This window comes from Tripterygium wilfordii, chromosome 22, assembly GCF_013401445.1.
Source record: "Tripterygium wilfordii isolate XIE 37 chromosome 22, ASM1340144v1, whole genome shotgun sequence".
Taxonomy (NCBI): Eukaryota; Viridiplantae; Streptophyta; class Magnoliopsida; order Celastrales; family Celastraceae; genus Tripterygium; species Tripterygium wilfordii.
This window is the reverse complement of record NC_052253.1, coordinates 11,654,078-11,676,625: the sequence shown is the minus strand read 5'-3', so window position 1 is coordinate 11,676,625 and position 22,548 is coordinate 11,654,078. Positions and strand designations below refer to the sequence as shown.

The 22,548-nt window shown below is 37.8% G+C and overlaps 5 protein-coding genes across 7 annotated transcripts; 2 read left to right on the top strand and 3 right to left on the bottom strand.

The window, feature by feature from the left end:
* The first annotated feature begins 172 nt into the window (after positions 1-172).
* LOC119991903 (60S acidic ribosomal protein P2-like) lies at positions 173-1,705 on the top strand. Its single transcript, XM_038838442.1, has 4 exons — positions 173-302; positions 392-481; positions 1,171-1,400; positions 1,544-1,705. The coding sequence occupies exons 2-4, from the start codon at positions 394-396 to the stop codon at positions 1,568-1,570; spliced, it is 345 nt and encodes a 114-aa protein (XP_038694370.1). The 5' UTR covers positions 173-302; positions 392-393; the 3' UTR covers positions 1,571-1,705.
* A 530-nt stretch (positions 1,706-2,235) lies between these two features.
* Positions 2,236-7,317, bottom strand: LOC119992134 (histidine-containing phosphotransfer protein 2-like). 3 transcript variants are annotated; one of them, XM_038838782.1, is made up of 7 exons: positions 7,109-7,317; positions 5,434-6,982; positions 4,519-4,649; positions 4,320-4,391; positions 3,261-3,332; positions 2,789-2,861; positions 2,236-2,438 (listed from the first exon to the last, which is right to left on the bottom strand). In XM_038838782.1, the coding sequence occupies exons 2-7, from the start codon at positions 5,491-5,493 to the stop codon at positions 2,394-2,396; spliced, it is 453 nt and encodes a 150-aa protein (XP_038694710.1). In that variant the 5' UTR covers positions 5,494-6,982; positions 7,109-7,317; the 3' UTR covers positions 2,236-2,393. The 3 variants fall into 3 exon arrangements, with proteins under 3 accessions (XP_038694710.1, XP_038694711.1, XP_038694712.1); XM_038838783.1 differs by having other exon boundaries at positions 5,434-5,595; XM_038838784.1 differs by having other exon boundaries at positions 4,320-4,388; positions 5,434-7,311.
* A 915-nt stretch (positions 7,318-8,232) lies between these two features.
* On the bottom strand, positions 8,233-11,901 carry LOC119990543 (serine/threonine-protein kinase D6PKL2-like). Its single transcript, XM_038836515.1, has 2 exons — positions 11,197-11,901; positions 8,233-9,156 (listed from the first exon to the last, which is right to left on the bottom strand). The coding sequence occupies exons 1-2, from the start codon at positions 11,709-11,711 to the stop codon at positions 8,361-8,363; spliced, it is 1,311 nt and encodes a 436-aa protein (XP_038692443.1). The 5' UTR covers positions 11,712-11,901; the 3' UTR covers positions 8,233-8,360.
* A 735-nt stretch (positions 11,902-12,636) lies between these two features.
* Positions 12,637-18,482, bottom strand: LOC119991996 (histone deacetylase 9-like). Its single transcript, XM_038838567.1, has 14 exons — positions 18,292-18,482; positions 17,762-17,874; positions 17,507-17,624; positions 17,020-17,094; positions 16,722-16,941; positions 16,436-16,499; positions 16,213-16,305; positions 15,999-16,107; positions 15,824-15,873; positions 15,623-15,713; positions 14,129-14,199; positions 13,474-13,572; positions 13,165-13,231; positions 12,637-13,046 (listed from the first exon to the last, which is right to left on the bottom strand). Exons 1-14 carry the CDS (start codon positions 18,326-18,328, stop codon positions 12,961-12,963), a joined length of 1,293 nt encoding a protein of 430 aa, XP_038694495.1. The 5' UTR covers positions 18,329-18,482; the 3' UTR covers positions 12,637-12,960.
* A 2,390-nt stretch (positions 18,483-20,872) lies between these two features.
* Positions 20,873-22,260, top strand: LOC119992128 (ankyrin repeat domain-containing protein 30A). The gene is made up of 4 exons (XM_038838772.1): positions 20,873-21,215; positions 21,414-21,524; positions 21,650-21,730; positions 21,830-22,260. Exons 1-4 carry the CDS (start codon positions 20,952-20,954, stop codon positions 21,902-21,904), a joined length of 531 nt encoding a protein of 176 aa, XP_038694700.1. The 5' UTR covers positions 20,873-20,951; the 3' UTR covers positions 21,905-22,260.
* Positions 22,261-22,548: the final 288 nt, after the last annotated feature.

Sequence of the window (22,548 nt, the reverse complement as noted above, 5' to 3'; positions counted from 1 at the left end):
GGCCTGACTAGGCATCAAAAGAAATTTTAAAAATGACACGGAATAAAATATATAATATTATTCTAAATAAGAGCGTGCTTCTTGTGCAGCCCATTGGGCCATTCTGTCGGCCCATTTGAAATTTCCAGAAAACCAAAGGCCCGATGATCCAAAGGATGAAAGGACCATGTTAGGCCCCTATAAATAAACACGAGCCCTACGTCCCGTTTCTCTCCTTAAAAACCCTAGTAATCTTGCGCCTCTCTTTAGTGGAAAGCAGCCTCCTTTGTTCTTCTTCTCCGTCGCCCCACTCGAGTCTACGAGTGCGTATCTTGTTCTCTCTCTTTCTTGTACAGTGGTGTAAGTAGATGTGTTATTGTTATTGACTTCGGTAATTTTATTGTTTAAGCAGATATGAAGGTGATAGCAGCTTTTTTGCTCGCTCTGTTAGGTGGCAACCCCAGCCCAACAGCCGATGATTTGAAGACTATTCTCGGTTCAGGTATATTTTTAATAATTTTTAATTGATTATCGAATTGATGTATATGGGGAAGCTAATTGCCTAATTGTATCAATGTTTGTTGATTCCCATTGTAAGTCACTCATATAATTCGTTTTTTGCTGGAATGTTAAATGCCTTATTATCAGAAGATTTGAGATGCTGCTTAGTATTATTGTTAGTTCTTCAAACTTGTGAGAATATTCTTGATAAGATCTATGTATTTGTTATCCTAATTATCTGTTTATCATTTACAAGTGGTCTTTTTGGCCGACTGGATGTGACATTGCGAAGTTCTTTTGTTTGTTCATATAGTTGTTGCACCTATATATATATGGGATTTACATTTAGATTCAGTATTTATTTATGCCTGCTTTGTGAAAAATGTGGTTAACTCTATTTTTGCTATTGGATGTTCTGTGATGATTAGCATATTTGGGTACTGTTGCAGCTGCGATTTGTCTATTTAATATTTCTTGATTGTTCTTTTATAGGAATTGTTTTGCAAATTCTGTTAGCATCTATTTGGTTTCCTTATTGAATTATGTTGGAAGTTGTGGCACATTATGGACATGAAGTCTTAAAATATCATGAATCAAGTTATTTAAGGTCATATTACTGTTTTGTAGTATTTTGCTAATTGCTAGAATCAATTGTGATCTGATTGAGGTGTTGGATTTGCTTACTAATAGTTGGAGCCGAGGCTGATGAGGACATGATTAAGTTGTTGTTGGATCAAGTCAAGGGAAAAGATCCATTAGAACTAATTGCTTCTGGTAGAGAAAAGTTGGCCTCAGTGCCTTCTGGTGGCGGCGGTGGTGTTGCTGTTGCAGCAGCTCCTGCTTCTGGAGGTGGTGCTGCGGCTGCTGCTCCAGCTGAAGAAGCGCCTAAGAAAGAAGAGAAGGTTGAAGAGTCTGATGATGTAAGTGAACTTTTGTGTAAATCTACAGGATTTTCCAATCTCGTATTTAGCGGCCTGTGCTTCTGTAACAATAGATCTGTTTACTAATGGTATCTTTTTTCTAGTTCTTCCTGACATTTGCCATCTTTGTGCTGCTTCTACAGGATATGGGTTTCAGCCTTTTTGATTAAGAGGATGATTCTTGGTTCATAAGAGTGCGTCTTGTTTTGTTTATGTTGTTTTTCTATGTTTAAGGATTATGTAGTGGGATACCTAGATATTGAGGTTTTGTAACTTTTGGTGGACAAATTTGTCAAATTATGTCTGAAATTCATATAATTATTAATTTTCTAATTTTAGTTGTTTGGGTTCTAAGTTGATGGATCTCATTGAGAATTTATTTTATTTTTTTCCAAATATTTTGCAAAACTGTGGATTTTGAACTGGAGATAAGGCAGCTAAATGCATTATAGTCTGCAAACTCAAAAGCCAACCTGCTGTTAGACATTTATGATTTAAACACATGCTTTAGAATAAAAGAGAATGAAAAGGGGATGCTAATGAATGAGTAATGATGTAAATCAAACAGCAACATTAATGTTGGTAATGCATCAAACAGCAATTTCATGATCCAAAATTTCAGACAATTTTGATGGCTCAAAATGATCATTTTACAATTGTTCAAGATTGAACAATTTTGGAATAATTTTGTGAAAAATTGTATGAGATTTTAATTTTTAACCTCGTTTTAAACGTGAAATTCCCTTTATAATACTCCGCACATAATTTGTCACATCAATTTCAATAGCATAAATGCTAACAACAAAAGTATAATCAAACATTATCAACATTTCACGCACTTTAATGCTAGCATTAATACCTGTGGCAAAATTGTCCACCAAATGGATCAAATATCATCATTGGCACTTATTACATTTTAAGGAATTCAATGAAAATCCATTGCCTGTATAAGCCAATTGTCCTGTCTTCTAAGAAGCATCCATGGAACAGCAACTATGGTCGTTTGCTTCTCTCATTTGCTTGAATAGCGTTCTGCATCTGTGCCAGATTAATCCCAAGAATGACAACAGTTGTTAGAACATAAGAATTATATCAGGGTTCTACAATCAAAGCCAAGTATTAATGCATGATCCAACAAAACAGCAATGGCTAAGATACAAATGTGCAGGTAGCTTTCCCCAAGTTTGCATGTTTTTCATCAACTGGCTTATTATCGAAATCAAAATCAACATTAACTGATCCATAATCTCCGAACCAGAAATCAGACATAAAAATTGGAGTAATCTTTTATTTATATCCTCTGAAATCGCGAGATGAATCTTTAAGTTCTATCAATTTCTAAATCTACATCCAAGACCAAGAAGATGGAAGTTCAAATTAAGTTCTACCTGGGCAATGATACTCAGATTCTCCTTCAAAATTTGGTATTCCTGCTTGACCTTGTAGAGTGCTTCAATGCACCTAAATGCATATTGTCAAAGATCAAAAGGAGAGAGCTTATACTAGGGAAAGAAAAGCAGGAAAATCAAAAGGGAAGTGAAATGGCCTTGGAGGTTTGAAAATGAAATACATGCATCATGTTGAACCTCACACCTTTAGTTGCCTAATAATAACAAAAAACCTGTTTCTACATGCTTTGGTTGATTTAAAGAAAATTAATTCATACGATAGCAAAAGGCAAATAATTTCAATGTTAGCGCAATCTCCCAACTTGCCAGGAATAAAGCACATGATTAGGGGTATGAAATGGCAGCTTGAATACTTCCACAAGATTCACATTTAGACACGTGACGGGTATTGACAACTGAAAAGGTGAGTGCAGTTTCAACAGCTTTGTGATGAGAGAATGGCAAATCTTACCTCTCCTTGTTTCTTTTATCAGAAGCTTGTCGTAGCTCACCAGAAGCCAGGGTCATCCGACAACCACCAATACTTCAATCCCGGATACAAGCATACCATGAAAATAAAATTGTAAATAATTATCAGACTAATGGGATCAAACAGCAAAGCATCAAGCAAGGCAGTAGGTATGTAAAATGATATAAAATCAAAATTTGGCATGTATATGTGATAATGTGAAGCGTAGCCAATAAATCATGATGACAGAAACTTGATCAGTTCTCCAAAATGGCCACCATAAGGAGAAATTAAAAAGATAGCATAGCCCATAAATAATTTTGTCCTTGTTGATGTCACTGCATTGAAGAGAAATATAAATCCAATATCATTTGACAAACTAAGGTTTAACCATTTTCCAGTAAATACGGGATAAAATAGTGAATCAATGAGAATATTTCCTTAACAAGAAAACTTTTATGTCAACTTCATGCGGTAGCTTATAATGGCTTCCGATCCTTAATTAAAAGAGCATGAATACCCCGCAGCATAAGACCCGGCATTGAAATTTGAAAGAAATGCATTGAAAGCATCAACAAAACTAGAGGATCCCGCAGAAGAAAATTATACTTAAAAGGGGGCTATAACTTATAAGCAGTTCCAACTTCCATGTACATGTCCATACTATTTCTTACTAGTGTTGCTTTAAAGAGTTTCTCAACTCTTAAGTGGCACTGCGTGCTATGTGCACACACATTAAAGACAGAACATTCTAGCCTAATGAGTGCTCAGATTTCCAATATACAACGGGTACAATGCACATCTAAGTCTAAAGTAGAAAATTTGTCAGCAAATGAATGACTCTAATGTTTTGAGTATTTGCTGAGGCATATATATCAACACCAATATCAATATTATAAATTTCCAAACCAGTTAATGCCTCCCACAGTGCAGATTAAAACTATAACCATATATGTATAAAACTAAATTATATTTTCTAACTAAGTTTAGATACAGATGACCCAAAAAGTAACCAAATTCACATACAAAATTACATCATTTAAAAAAGAATGACAGTGTTACCTCGAACTACTTCCTTTGAGCTGATGAACAAAAGTAATCGCCTTGGTATAGTCCACAAGAGGTTGATCACTGCTGATTTTATCAAATACATGCATCCAAAGTCCAAACATTTAAGACAATTAAAAGGTCGCCAATAAAGTGAATTGAGGCTCGAAAAAAATACACATATGGATATGGTTAGATGAGATTAGAAAAGTACAGTAGTGTAGTCAACTCTGCTATTGAAACTTCAGCATCTCTGCAGAACATGGAAATCAATTCTGAAACAAACTGCGGATTTTCTTCAGTCTGCAGCTCTAGTGCCAGATCAAAGTGATGATCTAACAGACCCTACACATAAAAAATTGATAAGAATTTACAAAAAGTTGGCATTCTCTAACAAAAACATAGCAAAACTCCCATAGAAGGAATCATGGAAGTTGAAACATTTTTCCAAATGCAAGAAGGATCTTTTCAAGATATTTTATATGACAAATCATGAAACACCTTTCAATGAACATTAAATTATTCCAAAACCAACTCAGTATGAAGGCCAGTGAGTAAATAGGATAGGGAAAGATTTCAGTTTTGAATTCCAGATAAAAGAAAAGAATTTATCCAATTATTGTTTATTATCTGGCTCTATTATTCTGTTTCCCTCATAGCCAAAAGACTTCAATTTTAACTTCCCCTTACTTGCCTTTACCTTTGGCCTCCTAGTATATTCAACCAAAAACTGCATGAACCAGAGGAACATGGTTGCTTCTTTCCAATTATTCAGTGCAGGGGACAAATAAATTATGATTCGCATCACAATTTCAATCAGAAGTCCGATAGCAACATATTGTGAAATCAAGCATTCAAAACCATGATGAGATCAAAATACAAATCTACACATACGACCAGGCGTCACGACTTCAATCAGAAATCTAATTGCGACTTATTGTGAAATCAAGCATTCAAAACCATGACGAGATCAAAATATGAAATTTACACATACGACCAGGTTGCAATTTCTTCTGGAGGAAATTACATAAAAATAAACACTGCAAGACTCAAGTCCGACCAAAACAACAGCGCACAATAGAGATGGCAAAAGAAGACAACATGTACCAATATGAAATGTGACACTTACCCGTTCATTCAAACTCCTGATAAAGTTAGTGAGCTGCTCTTTGATACTAGCCCCCAACATCTTGATCTTTCCCTTGGAAAACCAAGAAAGCCAAACAGCAGCACAAAAAGCGAGAAAAACCTTCTTCTTATCAAATCTATGGTGGTTCAGTACACTCTATCACTACAACAGTAGCAGAGAAGAATATATTCAAGTATATCTATATATGTGAATTTCATCTCTATCCAGGGACAAAAGAGTCAAAAGTCAGTCTTTTTATGAATCAAGGATGCGGTGGCAATTGCGCTTTGTTTGGCAATGGGAGCTGTACTCTATTGTCATACTTGGTAACTCCATTCCTCAAACACCAACCACCGTTTATTCCAAGCGTGCCCATGAAAATTAAAAATTCTCCCATGACTAAATTACTTTCCACAGAATAAGTTGCCATACCATTTTACATGAATAGAACAAACGAGAGAAATATTTTACTCATATAACTTACAGAAACAAAAGTTGAGTTTCAACATTTATTGTTTTACATATTTATCTCTATACTTTGAGTGAAGTATACTAGTCATTGAAAAATAGGGTACATTTCAATTCAGTCGAGCAAAGGTTTTGTGTCAATTAGTCATTCATTCAAAAAAAAATGCAATTAAGTAATCTGTAAACCACTGTCAAGTTATTGTCAAAAAATTTGCTAACATAGCAGGTGAATTGTTCCTTTTTTAGCCATTCTTTCTTTTCCCTCTCTTCACTCTCTCTTCTTTGATCAGTTCCCATTCTTTTGTATCTTGTCTTTCGTTCTACCTTCCTCTCTTTTCCCCTACAGATTTTCTCTTTCTTGTTACCTCTCATTCTGTTGAGAGTGACCATCAAATTGTACTGGTATTATGAGGGAGAGATCAAAATGTCCCAACCAGAACCTTTACCTTCTATGAACACAATCAGAATAATAAAAATCAAAGGTGCTCTTTGATTCAAATTCACTAATCCTCAATCAAAAACACCCCAATACTACACCCAAGTCGCTGCTAAAAACTTCTTTGAAAAATAACATTTCTGCACCCACTAAAGCCCAGCAAAAACACATATTTAGACATCCATTCCACTTTCACAATCTTACGGATTCAACTAACCCAAATACGGGATTGATCTCTCTATAAAGTATAAAACTAGAAGCTTCACCAAGGAACCATCAAATGGCACCCATGGAATCCAGCATGCTGAAAGCATTACTGTCCAAAAATCAACCTTTGCGTACCTCTACCAAAATAAAGATTCTTATATCAATATATAACAACAAATCCACACACCCAAGCGTCATAAAATCAGATAATTAAAATATTAAAGTCGTGAGCATCATTAAGCAGCAAAGAAAAACAATTAGAAAGAGAAATCTGAACTGACTGATAGCCGAGAAATCACAATTGTGGAAAGAATTCAATGCTCTCGCTTCAAAATTTGGCCTTTGATCCCTAACCATTTTCCTCTAAGAGTAGAGGGTGGTGCTTCAATGGCAACGGGAAGTTAGTGTTTGTTGTGACCAGATTTTAGCCTTTGATTCCTAACCATTTTGTCGAAGAACAAAAACCAGAATCAAGCCACAAAAAGGCAACCAATTAATTCTCTTTTTCAGCAAGACCTTCAACCACTTTTCATTAATCATGTCTAAGCTGGTGGACGGACTTACTTGCTTCAATCGACCATTCCAACATCTCTCTCCCTTCAAACCAACGACGAGGTACTGAACCCTGACTGCACTGCATAGCCGGCAAAGAATATTGATGGCGAGCAGTAGATTTGCACGTTGGATATTGATCGGAAGAAGGGAAAGTCAGGACCTGGACCGTTAATCAAGCGGGTCTCACAGTTTGATGTTAACACCCCGGATCTCCATGGTTTGACATCGGCCCATATGTTTAAGCGAGCCGATAACTGACTCGGCCCGCTTATAGTAAAATAGGAGGTCAACCCGGGTTAACCCACGGGCATGGACATCGGCCCATATGGTTAAGCGAGCCGATAACTGACTCGGCCCGCTTATAGTAAAATAGGAGGTCAACCCGGGTTAACCCACGGGCGGAGCCGGTTTTAATAATCTGAAGGGAAGAAAAAATCTGATGGCGTGGGCCTAACTCACACCTTGAAAACCGGCTTGCAACCCGATGTGGGATAAGGGAACCTGCAGCCTCACTGCATCAATTCCCTCCCTCCAACAAGAGAACACGTGTCCCACGTGTGGCCCCCACCCCGTGGAGCACCACCCCGCAGACCCACATGCACCCGCATCGTTAGCATGGGCCTGGGCTCCGATACCACATTGATGGCGTGGGCCTAACTCACACCTTGAAAACCGGCTTGCAAGGTTGAGGATTGCCCACCCATATAAAGCACTTCTCCAACTCCCATCTACCCGATGTGGGATAAGGGAACCTGCAGCCTCACTGCATCAAAATCTCTATCCGAGGCCGCCTCCTCCCCCACATCTTTCCTTCGCGCCAAACAATTCACATGAGAGGGCACGGCAGGCTCTTCATCAGACAACAAACACACGAACAAATAACAATTCCTTCGAGCCCTGCCCCATGCTTGGGTCTCTTTTCCTATCACGCGGCGCCATTGGCTTTACTACACTTCAGTATCATTGTTTAATCTCATGTTGTCAGTCTCCAATGTTCCCAACATCAGCATTGACATTGGAAAACAAAAATCCTAACTTTCTTGAATAATTTTTTCCCTTGAGATCTTGCCAAAACTAGAAAGTAACAAGAAGCTAGCAAAAAATAACGAAGCTTACGAGAAAATAACAGGATATAAGAGCAATGGAATCCTCCCCTACCTATTATTTATGCATTCTACGTTACCAACATCACTACGATATACAAAAAAGACAGGACTATGAACTCTTGCGTAATGTCTTATTAACATTTCATTCCAACTTACTAGTAATAATCCATGGGAGTTTCAGGACAACTTTCATCTAATACAACTTCCCTACTAAACGGCGGGGGAATATAGGGTGGGGGAGTACATCTCAACAATGCCCAATTGACCCCTTGGAAGAAAGAGTGGTGCTTGATTGCTGACGCGCCCATTGTTGACCCCATTCGTCTACATGGGTCCTTGGCCAACAGTTGACAGATTAGGTCCTTGGCGGTATTTGGCAAGACCGGTTCCTTGGGGAACTCGAGGGCTCGAGCCACTATATTAGCTAGGGTTAGTTCATGGTCCACACCCCTGAAGGGTGTAACCCCATAAAATAGTTCAAACATAAATATCCCAAGAGTCCACCAGTCCACTGGACTCCCATGGCCTTCGCCAGACACAATCTCCGGTGCCAAGTACTCGTGTGTACCTACAAATGACATGGACCTGACATCAATCGGCTCGGCCACAAACTCAGGCCCAGCACGATGACCTGTCTTCCTTTTACTTTTGCGTTTTGGGTTGAAACACGACACTGCAGGGATTATACACTTGGGAATGATGCATGAAGATGAGGTGAATGGACGATGCTCAACCTGGTACTCAGTTTGTGCGGCAAAAATAGGTGTGTTGGAATCAGAAAAAATCTGAGGAGTCGATGTAGAATCATCACATTTTAAGGAAAGGTCAAAATCTGTGAGCATGATGTGGCCATCTGATCTAACAAGCACGTTTTCAGGCTTTAAATCGCGGTAAACAATACCCATCATGTGAAGATACTCTAGAGCTACCACCACTTCTGATGCATAGAACCTGAAATAACATCAAGATGAAAGCATCCGTTGAGAATGGACTAATTGACTTAGTAATTATAAAAGGGGGAGGAAAAAAAAAACAATCTTGCACTAAGTTGATTTGTAAATTGACTGATTAAGTAAACCCACATGAGATTAAAATAAGATTAGTGCAGCTTCAAACAGGGGACTATCATGTATAATAGAATAATTAAGATGATGCAACAGTCCCTAACACTCGCTCACATGACCCAGGGAGCACGTGGACCTACAAATGACGACGGTTCTAGATATTTATATATTAGAAACCAGAAATTGCGGTTTGCATGCATGATATTGTCAAATCAAGGCATGAAATTATTTTGATTCTACCTGTTACAATATGCATACCAGAAGGGACCTACATATGTCTTCTTAACAAACTTCCTTGTAATATCTACGTCAAACCATATATTCTGATGCAATCCACAATCAATAGAAAAAGGAAAAGGAAAAGAAAATTCCACCAAACATGCACCAAAAACCATGGTTTAGTAAACAAATCACCTTAATTGTCCACTTAGCTTTCCTTTACAAATCATCACTATAATTCTATAAACTAATGTTTCTGCAACAGAGTGGTACACTTAGCAGTTACAGCAGAGACTAGGATCGACAGCAGATATGGTCAAGCACCATAGTCTGGGGACAAGGTTAGGAATTTATGATATATAAAAAGATTAAAATCATTCATTACAAACATATGAGCTGTGAAGGTATATCACTATTGAATCATCCAAGCCAATATGATTATTCATTATCATATCCACAAAGATATGACATTCATAAAGAGCTCATGGATTTTCTCATTTTCTGTCTACCTCATTATTGACATAATTTCCATGGCCATGAGCCTATGACGCAACTTTCTATACAAAGGCGGAAATAAGTAGAAAAATCTGAAAAACTGTAAGGAAGAAACTTTGAGAACTGTACCAGTACATGTCTGAAAAAGGTAGAGAAAAGACTCAGAATTTTGTTGCTAAAGACATAGCTAAACTTAACAAGAGACCAGGAAACAAATAAGATAAAATTGGGACCACCAGCCCCAGCTGTTGTGAGGTCTAACATGAATGATCAACCCAGAAATCCCGGGCCAAAGATACTGGAACCCAAATTAATTGGAATTCGGATATCCTGGAGATATATTTTGGATAACACACCAGCAAAATCAAGCATCATATTTTTCCTCTCAATAGAGGCAAATGAGTAACTAATTAATAGCACTATTTACAATAAATTCAAACCATTGAAATAGATTGACATCACCATGGGAGTTTTGTGTATGGATTATTGTTTGTTGTCCCTCCATTAGAAGCCTATGCGCTTTAAGCATATCTTAAGCCACGTTGATATTACTATTCTATATCTTAGTTCTTCCTCATTAAGACAAACAGATGAGTTATGACTTAGTAGTTAGTACAAGACAGCTATAGAAACCTAAACCTAATTGGGACACAGGATGCAACAGTACTTCTAAACAGTAACTACCCAAAGCCCTAATAAGCTGGCACGATCATGACACCTTATACTGCAAAATTATGGGAGGCGGTATCACCTCCATTACTGCTGAAATACAAGGAGTGGCATTAGCGTAATAGTCATGTAGTAGAGACCCTATTTGCTTCATGAGCGCCCAATTGGCACATGCCTCTATACTAACCAGCACAGGGAAACTTCCAAAGCTACACGCGTCGAACGCTAATTGGTGAAAAATAAAAAGGTCAAACAGGTCTATTTGACTTCAGTGCTCCGGATCGTTCTTGTTCGGTAAATCGTGACAAGAACACGAGCACGAGTACGAACCACAAATACCAATTAAATCCTACTCACAGACGACAGTGATCCAGCGGGTAGGGCCCGCACCTGACCCGACCCGTGACTCTCATAGCCAAATACAGTACTCTACACCAAATCGCTCACGAATCACGATCATGTAAATCTTTGAATATAATAATAATTTTACCAAAAATAACAAATTTAAAGGAAATCAAATGCGTGCTGGTGATGAAGCGCGCACCTGACGGCGGCTTCGTCGAACCGTTTATTGGGCTGGCGTTGACGGAGGACGTGGAGGTCACCGCCGGGACAAAACTCAGTCAATAGGCAGAGCCACCGGGGCGAGTCTATACTCGCATAGAGTGTAGGCAAGAAAGGATGGCCCAACAATTCGAGTATTTCCCTCTCCGTCCGAGCCCTCCCTTCCTTACTTCTGGAGATCAGCTCCTTCTTGTCCATGACCTTGGCTGCAAAGAGAGCGCAGTTACCGGCATCCGTGGGGTTCTTATGCTCGGCGAGATATACGGAGCCAATGTCGCCAGCACCAAGCCGGAGGGACAAGCGGATGTCGGCGAGGGAGATGTTGGATCGGACCTTGGATGAGAAGGAGCCGTGAGTGGACGGGGCCGGCGTGAGAGTGGCTGATGAGGAACCGGAACTCGTGCTGCGTTGGAATGTGGTTGTAGTTGTCGCAGTAGAGGTAAAGCTCAGGCTCTGTAGATCGTCGGCGAGGTCGTCTGGCAACGACGACTCCATTACAGAGAGAGGGTTAACGCGTGTGTTTTGAGAGAAGTGGGAGACTGTGTGTGCACGGGAACTTTTGTAGTTTTTGAAGTGGGGTTAGCGTTTTATTGGGCTGAGATGATAGTTGGGCCGGCCATTTGTTTAAATATTGGAGTGAATTTTGGGTGAAATGGTGGGCCTTGTTTTCGGAGAGAATCGTAATTATGGGGATTACGATATCAAATTAGGGAAACTTTTTTATAATTATTAATTCCATACGATTTCTTTATTCCATATGCAATTGAGGAAACTCAATTAATTTGTCTCCTAACCCTCAAAGAAGAGAAAGTTTTGCCTTATTTGACCACATCAAGATAGCAAGGATAACGATTCCAACGACATTTTTTAATTGAAACAAAATATAAATTCAAGACGATCAAACATTAAAACAATCTATAATTTTCATGTCCGATCATTATGAATAAAATACATATAATTAGATTCGTAATGCTAAATAATACAAATTTATAATTTTTCTAAAATTGTAGACAATTTTTTGTGCACCAAAATAATACACGTGGAGCTCCATTCATTGGTGGACATTTGGAATTTTGCTATTTGAGCTGTTATATGGTAAGACCGACCCCCTTCAAGGGTCCCAGGAATGAAGAAACCCTAAGCCTCAAATTTCCGAATGGTCCTAGTTAGTTTTCATGCAAGAGATTTGATCAAAGGGCTGTTGATAAAAGAACCAGATAATCTATTGGGTTGCGCGAAAGGGGCCGTAGAAATCGAACAGCACCCTTTCTTTGAAGGCATTAACTGGTACAGAGAGCAACGACCAGAAGGAATCCAATGATACGTAACACGTAGAGTTTGGGATGTTTTAGCCCAAATTTGTAAAAAACGACTCTGAAAAATGCATGATTTCTTACCGTCGAAAAGAGATTTATCATCCTTCTTGCAACTGGTATAGTAGAATATAGTGTAAATGTAATTCAGCAAATAGGTTTCACGTTGTCAAGGATATAGAATGCACAATGAGAGCTCGGAATTAACAGTAGTGATAGGGATCCCAAGGTCAACACAATCGCTTTGGATCGCCCGCTCTCCTATACAATAAGACACTACATCAAAGTCTAACGATATACAATAAATTATAGCATGCGATTCTTTTGTGCTTTTCAAAAATTGGGCCAAAATTAAAAACAATCTGGAGCCAACATCTTTCCATTTCATGTCAAAACATTACCCTCCCATTGAAAATTGCTCATCCTCACTTTCATGAATTGTCCATGTGATGATCATTATCATTGTCTCCCTCGTAATATTCATCTTCACGCTGTATTTGCTTGTCCTGGGTGTGCTCTGAAAAGGAATTCAAATAGGCATCAGACAGGAACAGATCCAGCAAAAGAATCAAATACAGAAAAGCAACTAAGCAAGCAAACTATGCGCTCAAATGTGGGTTGGATTTTCCACTTACGATTCATGCGTTCGTCGGGGTTCTGGTCATCTTCATCAAAATCAGGGATATAAAAGTCAGGTGGAACCTGCATGAATTTCACAAATCATCAATATCACCTGCTGAAATTCAACAGGCAACCTACCAACTGATGATAGGTCAAGAGTAGCTTCTTATAGGCACACTAACGTCATATATGCTAATGCTAGCATGGAAACGGCATTTTGACACTTTCCGAAGTGGCTAAGAAAAAATGTCTTAGCCCTACCACTACTTCATGGGGTTATATCATAAATTAGACAAATTTGAGAGTAATACAATGTCACTAACCTCTTGCATCTGTACGCTAGGAGCATGTTGGATGTAGCGAAGATTCTCCAACACTTGCATTTTGATTGTGCTAAGATATGATTTGCTATTTAAATTCTCCTGCTCAGTTGAACAAAAACAAAGCTGAATTAGGAAAGTTACGGGTTTTCATTAGGAAAAGCAAGTATATTTGGACTCCTCTCAACTGTCCTAAAATAAGCATCTATCTAGACAATTATATTCCCTTTTTCCTGTTGGCTCAAAAAGAAAAGCTACATCCGCATACTGGCCAAACCGATCCTGTCTGAATCTAACCATTGAAGCCTTTAACTGCTGGGAAACCAATAGTAGAAGAGGCCAAAACAAACGGTGCACAAATAATAGACCCTTCCTTGGAGGCAAAATACCTCAAAAGGGATTCGGCCATACCCTGACCCCAACCCCCCAGAGGATGTAGTAGAACAAGCCAGTCTTCTCTCAATAAAAACCCATTCGTTTATCCCCACACAGAGGACGAAGTCAATATGCAGCCAATTACATTCAAATCATGTAACAGAGTTGGGCACCAGATTGACATAGAACAAGGGAGGGAGGGTGAGGCATGGGAGAGGGAACCCCACCAAGAAAGTAAAAACAAAACATAAAAGTTTGAAAAGAAAGGAAAGAAAATTCATACTATGTGTCCGCTTGGAATCTTCAAAGAGTGATCTGGGGCAAAATATTTTATATACTCGTTGTCTGGGATTTCTGCAAGAAAGATTGCTTAAATGAGAAAATTGTTTCAACTTTAAAAAGAGTAACTACATTACACAGAAAAAGCAAAGCCAAAGCAGGGTATTTACACGCATCCTCAAGTAAACTTCTATTTTCTGAACCTTTAATAAGTTTTTTTGCTAATCTCTAGAATTTTAGAAAATCAGTGGCATGTATATGGCAACTAAATGTATCCAACTGTAGCATTATATAGTACGTAGGTATTGTGCAGACATAAATGCAAAAGCCAATCTGAGGAAACTCCCTTTCATTTAGGTTTTTGAACCCATTTCTTTTGTCTTACCCACATCTTTTACAAGTCAATAATATCTGCAACCTTAAGAATTATTCAGTACAATAAAAGTTCATGAAGATGTAAGCTAACAAAATTCACAAGCAGCAGTCCCCAACCCCGCACACTGCGGGAGCCTTGTGCACGGGGTGTGTTTACCTTTTACACAATAACTGATAGCAGTATAAACCAAATTACAAGCATTAGAAATACTATTTAAGGTTCCTTCACACATAAACATGAGTTTCCCCTATAATATCTTCTCTCAAATCAAGTACAAATAAAAGAAAACACCATTACTCATTGCTGGTCCTGCTAAGTGAGGCCCTGAAAGTGGGCACACTCAGGAAATGGACATTTTTAAATTACATTCATGGCTCAAGATTATACCCATCGCACTAGAAGTACCCCCTAATCAACCAACTGAAATAAAGCATAAATAGGGATTATGCCAGCGCAGAGAACATTGCAAAATAGATTTTTCAAAGATCTGCAATAACCAGGATGCTCCTAGTTATATGAAGGAGAGGAAAACACAATCAAACAGAATAAAGAGTACAGAAATTTGTGAACCTAACAATCAGAGATATTGGTTGACTCGTAGTCTCATGCCAAGATATCTCCAGCCACCTAAAGATACAGAATCACCAATAAGGGGACCAATTTCTAACACAATAACCCAGGACAAATACACAGAAATAGGGAAGTCTAATGCAAAATAGTAGCTCATGAAGTGTTCAAACGAATTAGACAGGTCAATGAATTCATATCACAGTAACTCATTTTTCATACCTACTTTTGAATGTTTATGGCATTCCATAGTTTAGGACAAGTACTTCATTTTGCACAAGAAAGTAATAAGAAAATATATGAAGTCAACAAGAGTTGTAGAGAGTGTGGCCTTGGATAGGAATGAATGGCAAAAAAGAATTCAACATATCATCATCATCAGAAAGTGCTGTGTGTGCAAGAAAGAAAAAGTAAATTTCTTAACAGACCATCAGGAATTGAAGAACACACACTGCCATATATTCAAAACATACTTAACAGTTTTAACAAAAGAACCATGATTATCTCTACATACTACTACAAGTGCTTTAAACAAAATAAAAGTCATTTTCATGCCATTAGGAAGTTCTGTGTCTAAAAGCACTCCTGTTTCAACAGTCCAGCATCGAGCAACATTCTCTTTTGTGTAACCCCCACCTCCAGTAACCTGCAGGAGATAATTTTTGTATGCTTAATATATATAGAAAATAAACTTTTTAGTCACTTCAAAGATTAGGTTATCGAGCAGAAAGCTATCCTATCAGCTAAAAGACATACCAGTAAGGCCAAATTGAATTTTTTCACAAACTTGACACATTCAGCATGCCCTGCAATAAAGCTCACAAGTGGCCACCATGTAAATTTGACAAACATAATCCATCAGCTAGCTCAAGAACGATCAAAATTATCACATGTATCCAGAAAATAAGCATGTTTTGTTTAGGATATGCACCATCAATAGAGAGATTGAAGCAGCCCAAGCGGTCCCCAGCAAGTGAATCTGCCCCACATTGGAGAACTACCACACCTGGTTGATAGGTTTCAACAACCTTGGAGATAATCTAAAATCCACATTTGCAAGAAAATGGTTAATACTTTCACTGTTTCACATCAGCGAGCCTCAAGCACAGCCATCATGAAATTGGGGATATTTGTCTGGAACTTACCGCCTTGAAAAGTTGGATGAAGCTAGTGTCATCTATCCCATCCTTGAGGGGTACATTTATGGCATAGAACTTTCCTTCCCGTTCTCCTACTTCCTTCAATATGTAGTGTGTCAATATATAATTCCAGTTTCGAAAACTAAAAATATAAAAAAAAAATAACAGAAAAAAGAAGTTAAAGTAGAGTTCCAAGCTTCATAAAAATCTGAGCTGATCAATAAATCACCTTAACATCACCAGTTCCAGGAAAGTATAAATCCCCATACTTGTGAAAACTAACAGTCATCACCCTGTCATGGTCAAGTTCACCTATTTAATTAGTGTTCAAAAGCAAGAAACCATAAAATACATAACGCAAAAGCCAACAGCAAAATTCCCAAATACGTAGCTTTCATAACAGGGGCACATAAAGCCCAATTATTAAACACCTAGTTTGGGTCACAAAATTCACAAAGATACCAGTAGATTCCCAGTTGAGATACAGCTTCATTGCGGTAAAGAATATTCAATACCTGTCTGTGAAATAAAAAGCTTCTTCAACTCCATCACCATGATGCACATCTATGTCAATATATAAAACACGGGCATGATACTTGAGAAGCTCCAAGATCCCTAAAACCAGATCATTGATGTAACAGAAGCCCGACGCTGCACACTTCTTGGCATGGTGTAATCCACCAGCCCAATTAATAGCAATGTCACATAGTTGATTGTTCAATCTACGTGCGGCATCTGATAGCAAATGACAGTCAGAATATAAGGGAAAATAGACATAACCTGAGTTTGGTAGCTAATTATGTTTTAACTTACCTATTGTTCCACCAGCATATATTTGGCAAAATTCAAATAAATTATCGAAGACAGGACAATCTTCTCCAAGATTATCTGCAGCAAGAAAAGCAGCAACAGAAAAGTTTACACTTAAAGAAAACAGAACAAAAAAATGTATAGAAAATCTTGTTCCTCAGTATATCATATATTCCTGAAAATTGTGCATGCTGGATATTAAGTAAATTCCTATCCAACACTCGGAGGAAAAAGGAAAAGAAAAACATAAAATAAATGAGGGGAGAGAAAAAATCATTATAACAATACACAACAAATTGAATGTTCAAAACACCATACAGACATCTGCTTCTCTTCTTTATATTGTTCAGTGGGGATGGGGATTCAAACCCCTACCCTTAGGCATAATGGGGCAAAGCTTGACCACTTGACTGGTGATGTTTTTTGAAGAACTTCTTAATGAAAAAAAGCTGATAAATAGACATGAAATTTTATACAAAAATTGGCATACATCTGGCCAAATCACTGGAGAACAAATGTAGAGTATCGGGAGTGATTCTATGTAAAAATTCAACATAATCTGCTGAGTGAAATTGGGCAAGCTCAACTGGATATGCCTTGTGCGGCCGCTGCATCACGAAGAAAATAAAAAATTATCAACATCAATATCCACGTTTCACAGAAAGTACCAATCCAACCGACAAAAGAAATAACAATTCAATTTGAAAAGCAAACTCTGAGATGCTTCAAATCTTCAGTAACTAACATAAATTTCCATCTTCTTGTGGAGGTCGTATGAGAGGACCAGATGGTGGGTCATACAGAGCCGGTGTGGTTTCATGGGGTGGTTTGGACCAAAGTAAACGCTTCCAACATCCCCTACAACAACCCATTCGTTATGTAAGTAGTATTATATGAGGACTACTAAAACCTCCGAGAATAGAAGAAGGGAGTTACGGAGTAGCTCGTCTTTGGTCGCAAAGGAAATAACCGAAACACAACCAAAAAAAAAAAAAGATTGTAAATCTCTCCAATCAATCTGATTAAGTTCCCATGCTTTGATGATAATCCTAACCCTAAGCTCCAAAAGGGCAATTCTCCGATGCAAGATTATAATTTCTTTTATTATCTATAGCAAAGCAGTAAGCCTAGGGTTTTCAGTTTCCATGAAACTGAACTGACAGTTAATATGAAGAATACCATATCAACAAGAACAATAACCAGATTCGACCGTAATTTTCTTACGCGCGGTTCATACTAAATAATGAATTGGGAAGTAGAAAAGGAGAATCTTACCGTCGTAGAAATAGGAAATTCTTTCTTTCGAGCGCATTCTACCGCGAAGAGTTGGTGAACCTATGGACGGAGAAGATTATGGCTATAGAAGTGGCGCCATTGTTAGAGCTCGATGATTGAAGAGAGGAGATTTATTTTTCTTTCCTCTATTGGCTTTCGGAGGAGTGTTTTACTAATTGGTTGTTAAGAGAGAGATCGGGAGGGTGTCGATATAAAGAAGGCGGCATCCAAGTATCTATTAAACGTCGTCGTTTTTTGGTAACACCGCCGTTTTCGTTTGATTTATATATATGTATTACTCCTTTGTCCTATTTTAGTTGCTCATCTTTCTATTTTAGAGTTACCAAAATTAATGTCACTTTTATTTATTAATTAATAATTTTATTATCGTATTCTAAAATTATCCTTATTATTTTAATTATCTTTTGTTTCAAGGGGAAAAAAAATACGATCATAAATAATGACAAATTTAGAATAATATGGTTATTTTGTGTAATTGAATTGTATTAAATTGTGTCTCCTTAAGAAGTTAGATTTTCAAAGAATGACATACAAATTGGGACAAAAAGAGTATTGTTTTTCACGATGGATTTCGGTAAGTTTTTGACATAAATTTAACCGATCCTATGATCGGTTATTGGCGATTTTTGTGATTGGTCCTCACTGACATACATTTGACAATAACCAACCAAACTATCGATTTGATTTGACGCGATTTTCTTGTACAGACCCACTTGATACTACCAATAATCGAGAAGGATCAAAGATCAAACTTGGTAAGCATATGTAGATGTGAGAATTTACAATCACGTAATGTTGAAGAAGACCTTTTACTATCCAGCAAATATCAGAATGAAAGAAGAGCGTAAAACTTGATAGCAGTGTAATGCCAACCTGGAAAGCTTCAATGATCAAGTTAGTTGGTGATTGAGAGATTTGTAGTAAGAGAAATAAGAGGATTTAGAGAGAGACAAGATATCCCAAAAGATGTATCTTTTATTGTGGCGATGACCTCATATATTTTATAAGTATCACGTGATGGTTACGCGAGTGCTGGCTAGCGGGCATTGGGCCTTGATTAAGTTATGGGTTGGTGAAGGAGCTTCTTAGATTGTGGGCATGCAGTAGAGGCCGTGGGCCCATGCTAAATTGACCTTATTAAGGCTTTGGGCCTATTGGACCGTAAATCGAGTGATAGTCTAGATCGTGGGTATGTGAGCTCAATTGTATGGCTTGCCATTCGTGTGGGCCTTGTTGAGAAGATAACCTAGGCCATGGGCCTATAAACTCGACTATAAAACTCACATGGGCCTTGATGAGAAGATTTATTTGATCGACTAAGTGTAGGTGTCGATTTTGGCCCATACAGGATCCCATTTGAATCTGAGATATCGCAGGCTTTAAGGAGCATTTGGTTTGGTAATCATCCTTGTTTTATATATGTTGGGCCTACCCCTTAAAGAAAAATAGTAGTATATGTTGGGCTGGTTAAGATGGACTATTGTTATGGGGCCTGAGAGATAGAAGAAACTCAAAAAGTTAAATAACATGCCCCAGCAAAAAGAAGTGTGTAATGACCAGGAAAAATCATGACCTCCAAGAGATCACAGCCAGACTTAACTTATATCACATTGTTCAAATGGTCCCTATCTAAAAAAATTAACTATGAAATCATAACATGCAGTTGCATATCTATCTTTACAGAGATTTCAAAAACAACACCAACTAGCCATGCAAAAGCATATCCTCTTCTATGTTTCTAAAGAGATTTTTTATCAAAAGGAAGAAATGAGAGAGAGAAGTCCTTGACCAGTTAGGTACAGATTAAAACAATGAATTGAAAACCAAAAGATATTAAAAGTGAAGATTCTTGGTTACAAATCCAAGCTGGAAGAGTAATGACCAGTAATCAAGACAGCAAGTTGCTGCCAAGCCCTTCTACTCTGTCTTGCCCTCTAAGGTTCTCATTCTTTCTTTCTTGGTTGGTGTAGTTGAGCACTTATTGTCCACTCCACAAACAAAACTTATATCCCAAGCACCATTTCTCTGTAGAAAAAGAATATCTAGCATTACTCTTTAAGACCTTTCAACCAAGTTTATGTCTTTTTCAATCATACCCACATGTCTGTTACTGTATCACACTAAGGCAGCAGGGAATATATATATTGCATTCATATATATGTGTGTATGTATCAAAAAAATTGGTAGTTAGTTGATTTTTGTATACATACCAACTTAAGAAAATAGATACTCAAGAAAAAATGAGGCCCCACATACAGATCTTCACCCAGTGAATTTGGGAACAAAACAATGGCTGTCTGTAAAGATGCAAAAGATTAAGTTTCAATGCTGAAATTGTAATTATGGGTATCAAATTATTTTAATTAGGGTAAAGGTCGGAAGAATATTTAAGTTTTTTTTCAAATTGAGTTCTTCATAATTCACTTTAATTAACTTCATGATTAAAAAGTGAATAGTAGGTGTTTTAGTCATTTTTTACATAAAATATGATATTTATTTTGTTGTGAAGGAAGCAATGGTAGTTTCATGCCTTAAAAGGTAGGCCTTGTTCATAACCACCAACAACAAAGGAAAGACTAAAGAGAGTCATATCATTGTCCCACAGGAAAAAGTATCAGAAGAGAGAGTTTTGGGGATCCATGGAGGGAGCAATGGCAACACAGAAACAGATATGGGAGCAGCAGCAATCACAGTTGCAGAGAGTGAAGAACTCAGGTCTTATCAGCATGAATGGAAGCCCAATTCTGGATGACAAGGATGAGGAGATATCAAGATCTGCATTGGCTATGTTCCGAGCGAAGGAAGAAGAGATTGAGAGGAAAAAGATGGAGATGAGAGACAAGGTTCAGGCTCGATTAGGCCGTGTTGAAGAAGAAACTAAACGCTTGGCTGAGATTCGAGAAGTAAGAATAGTTTTACTCTAGTTCTTATGTTCTGCAAATAGTAATCATTAGATTGCTAGCTTTCCTTTTTCTTCTGATTAAATTTGGATTGATTCCTCTGCAATATGAGTAAGAAAATCTGTGGGTGTCTTTTTGCCAAAGTTATTGAGATATATATATACATTTGGTGGTTTCTTTGAAATGATTTCCATCATTTAGGAGCTTGAAGATCTCGTAGATCCAATGAGGAAGGATGTAGCAATGTTGCGTAAAAGGATCGATACACTTAATCGCGAGTTAAAGCCTCTTGGGATAAGCTGCCAGAAGAAGGTACTCTCTTCTGCTCTTTTCCTTTTATATTGCTGATACTTGATAGCAAAACAAAAAAGTTATGAGGAAAAATTCGAACCCGATAGTACCGAAAACAGAAGATCAATTCGATTGTTTTCCCACAGGAAAGAGAATACAGAGAAGTCCTTGAAGCTTACAATGAGAAGAACAAGGAGAAAGCTCAACTTATTACCAAATTGGTGGAGGTGAGTACTGGTTATTGTGTACCAATATAAGCCTGTTATACATTAGTTCAATGTTGACAAGTTTCATTTTTCTCTATATTTGCATGGACTGCTTGTCAGCTGGTAAGTGAGAGTGAGAAGTTGAGGATGAAGAAGCTGGAGGAGCTAAGCAAGAATATTGAAATGCTACACTAAGATGTGCTAATTAACAGAATAGTACTTGACTTGATTTTATGTGTTGTACTTGGTTTGTATATTATGTGTTATTTTTGTTTTACCGATCTCTCTTGGAGAATTTGTTTATTGAGCAAAGAAATCCCCGAAAGACGACAATTGTCAAAATGGATTCCCCGTGTGAAATTCCACGGATTTGTCCATTGTCATTGGTATTTAGACTCAGAAAATGTGTTTCTTCAATGTGAGAGGACCTTGAGGAAACTTGATTTCCTTATAAGCCACTAGGCTGAGTTATTGATGTAGGATTTTCAGCCTTTAAGTCTTAACACCGTCTGCGTATTCACTATTCAGACGTATGATTTATGCATAGTGACTTATTGACCAGGCTATCCAAACAGCATTGATGTGTCACCATTCACCAAATATCTCTGAGTAGTTCATTTTGAGAAAGCTTATAGCTGAAGAAGGGAGGATTTTGTATAATGCACGTAAGGAATCACCAACCAACAGCAAGAATAAAGCATTACCCTGCTTTTTTTCTTTATAAAAATGGACAAAAAGAAAAAGAACTCTTATGTGAGTTGTTGAAACACTAGACGATTTTAAGAATTTTGACTAACCTGCTGCCATTGCAGAGATTGGCAAAGTAACTTACTGAGAGT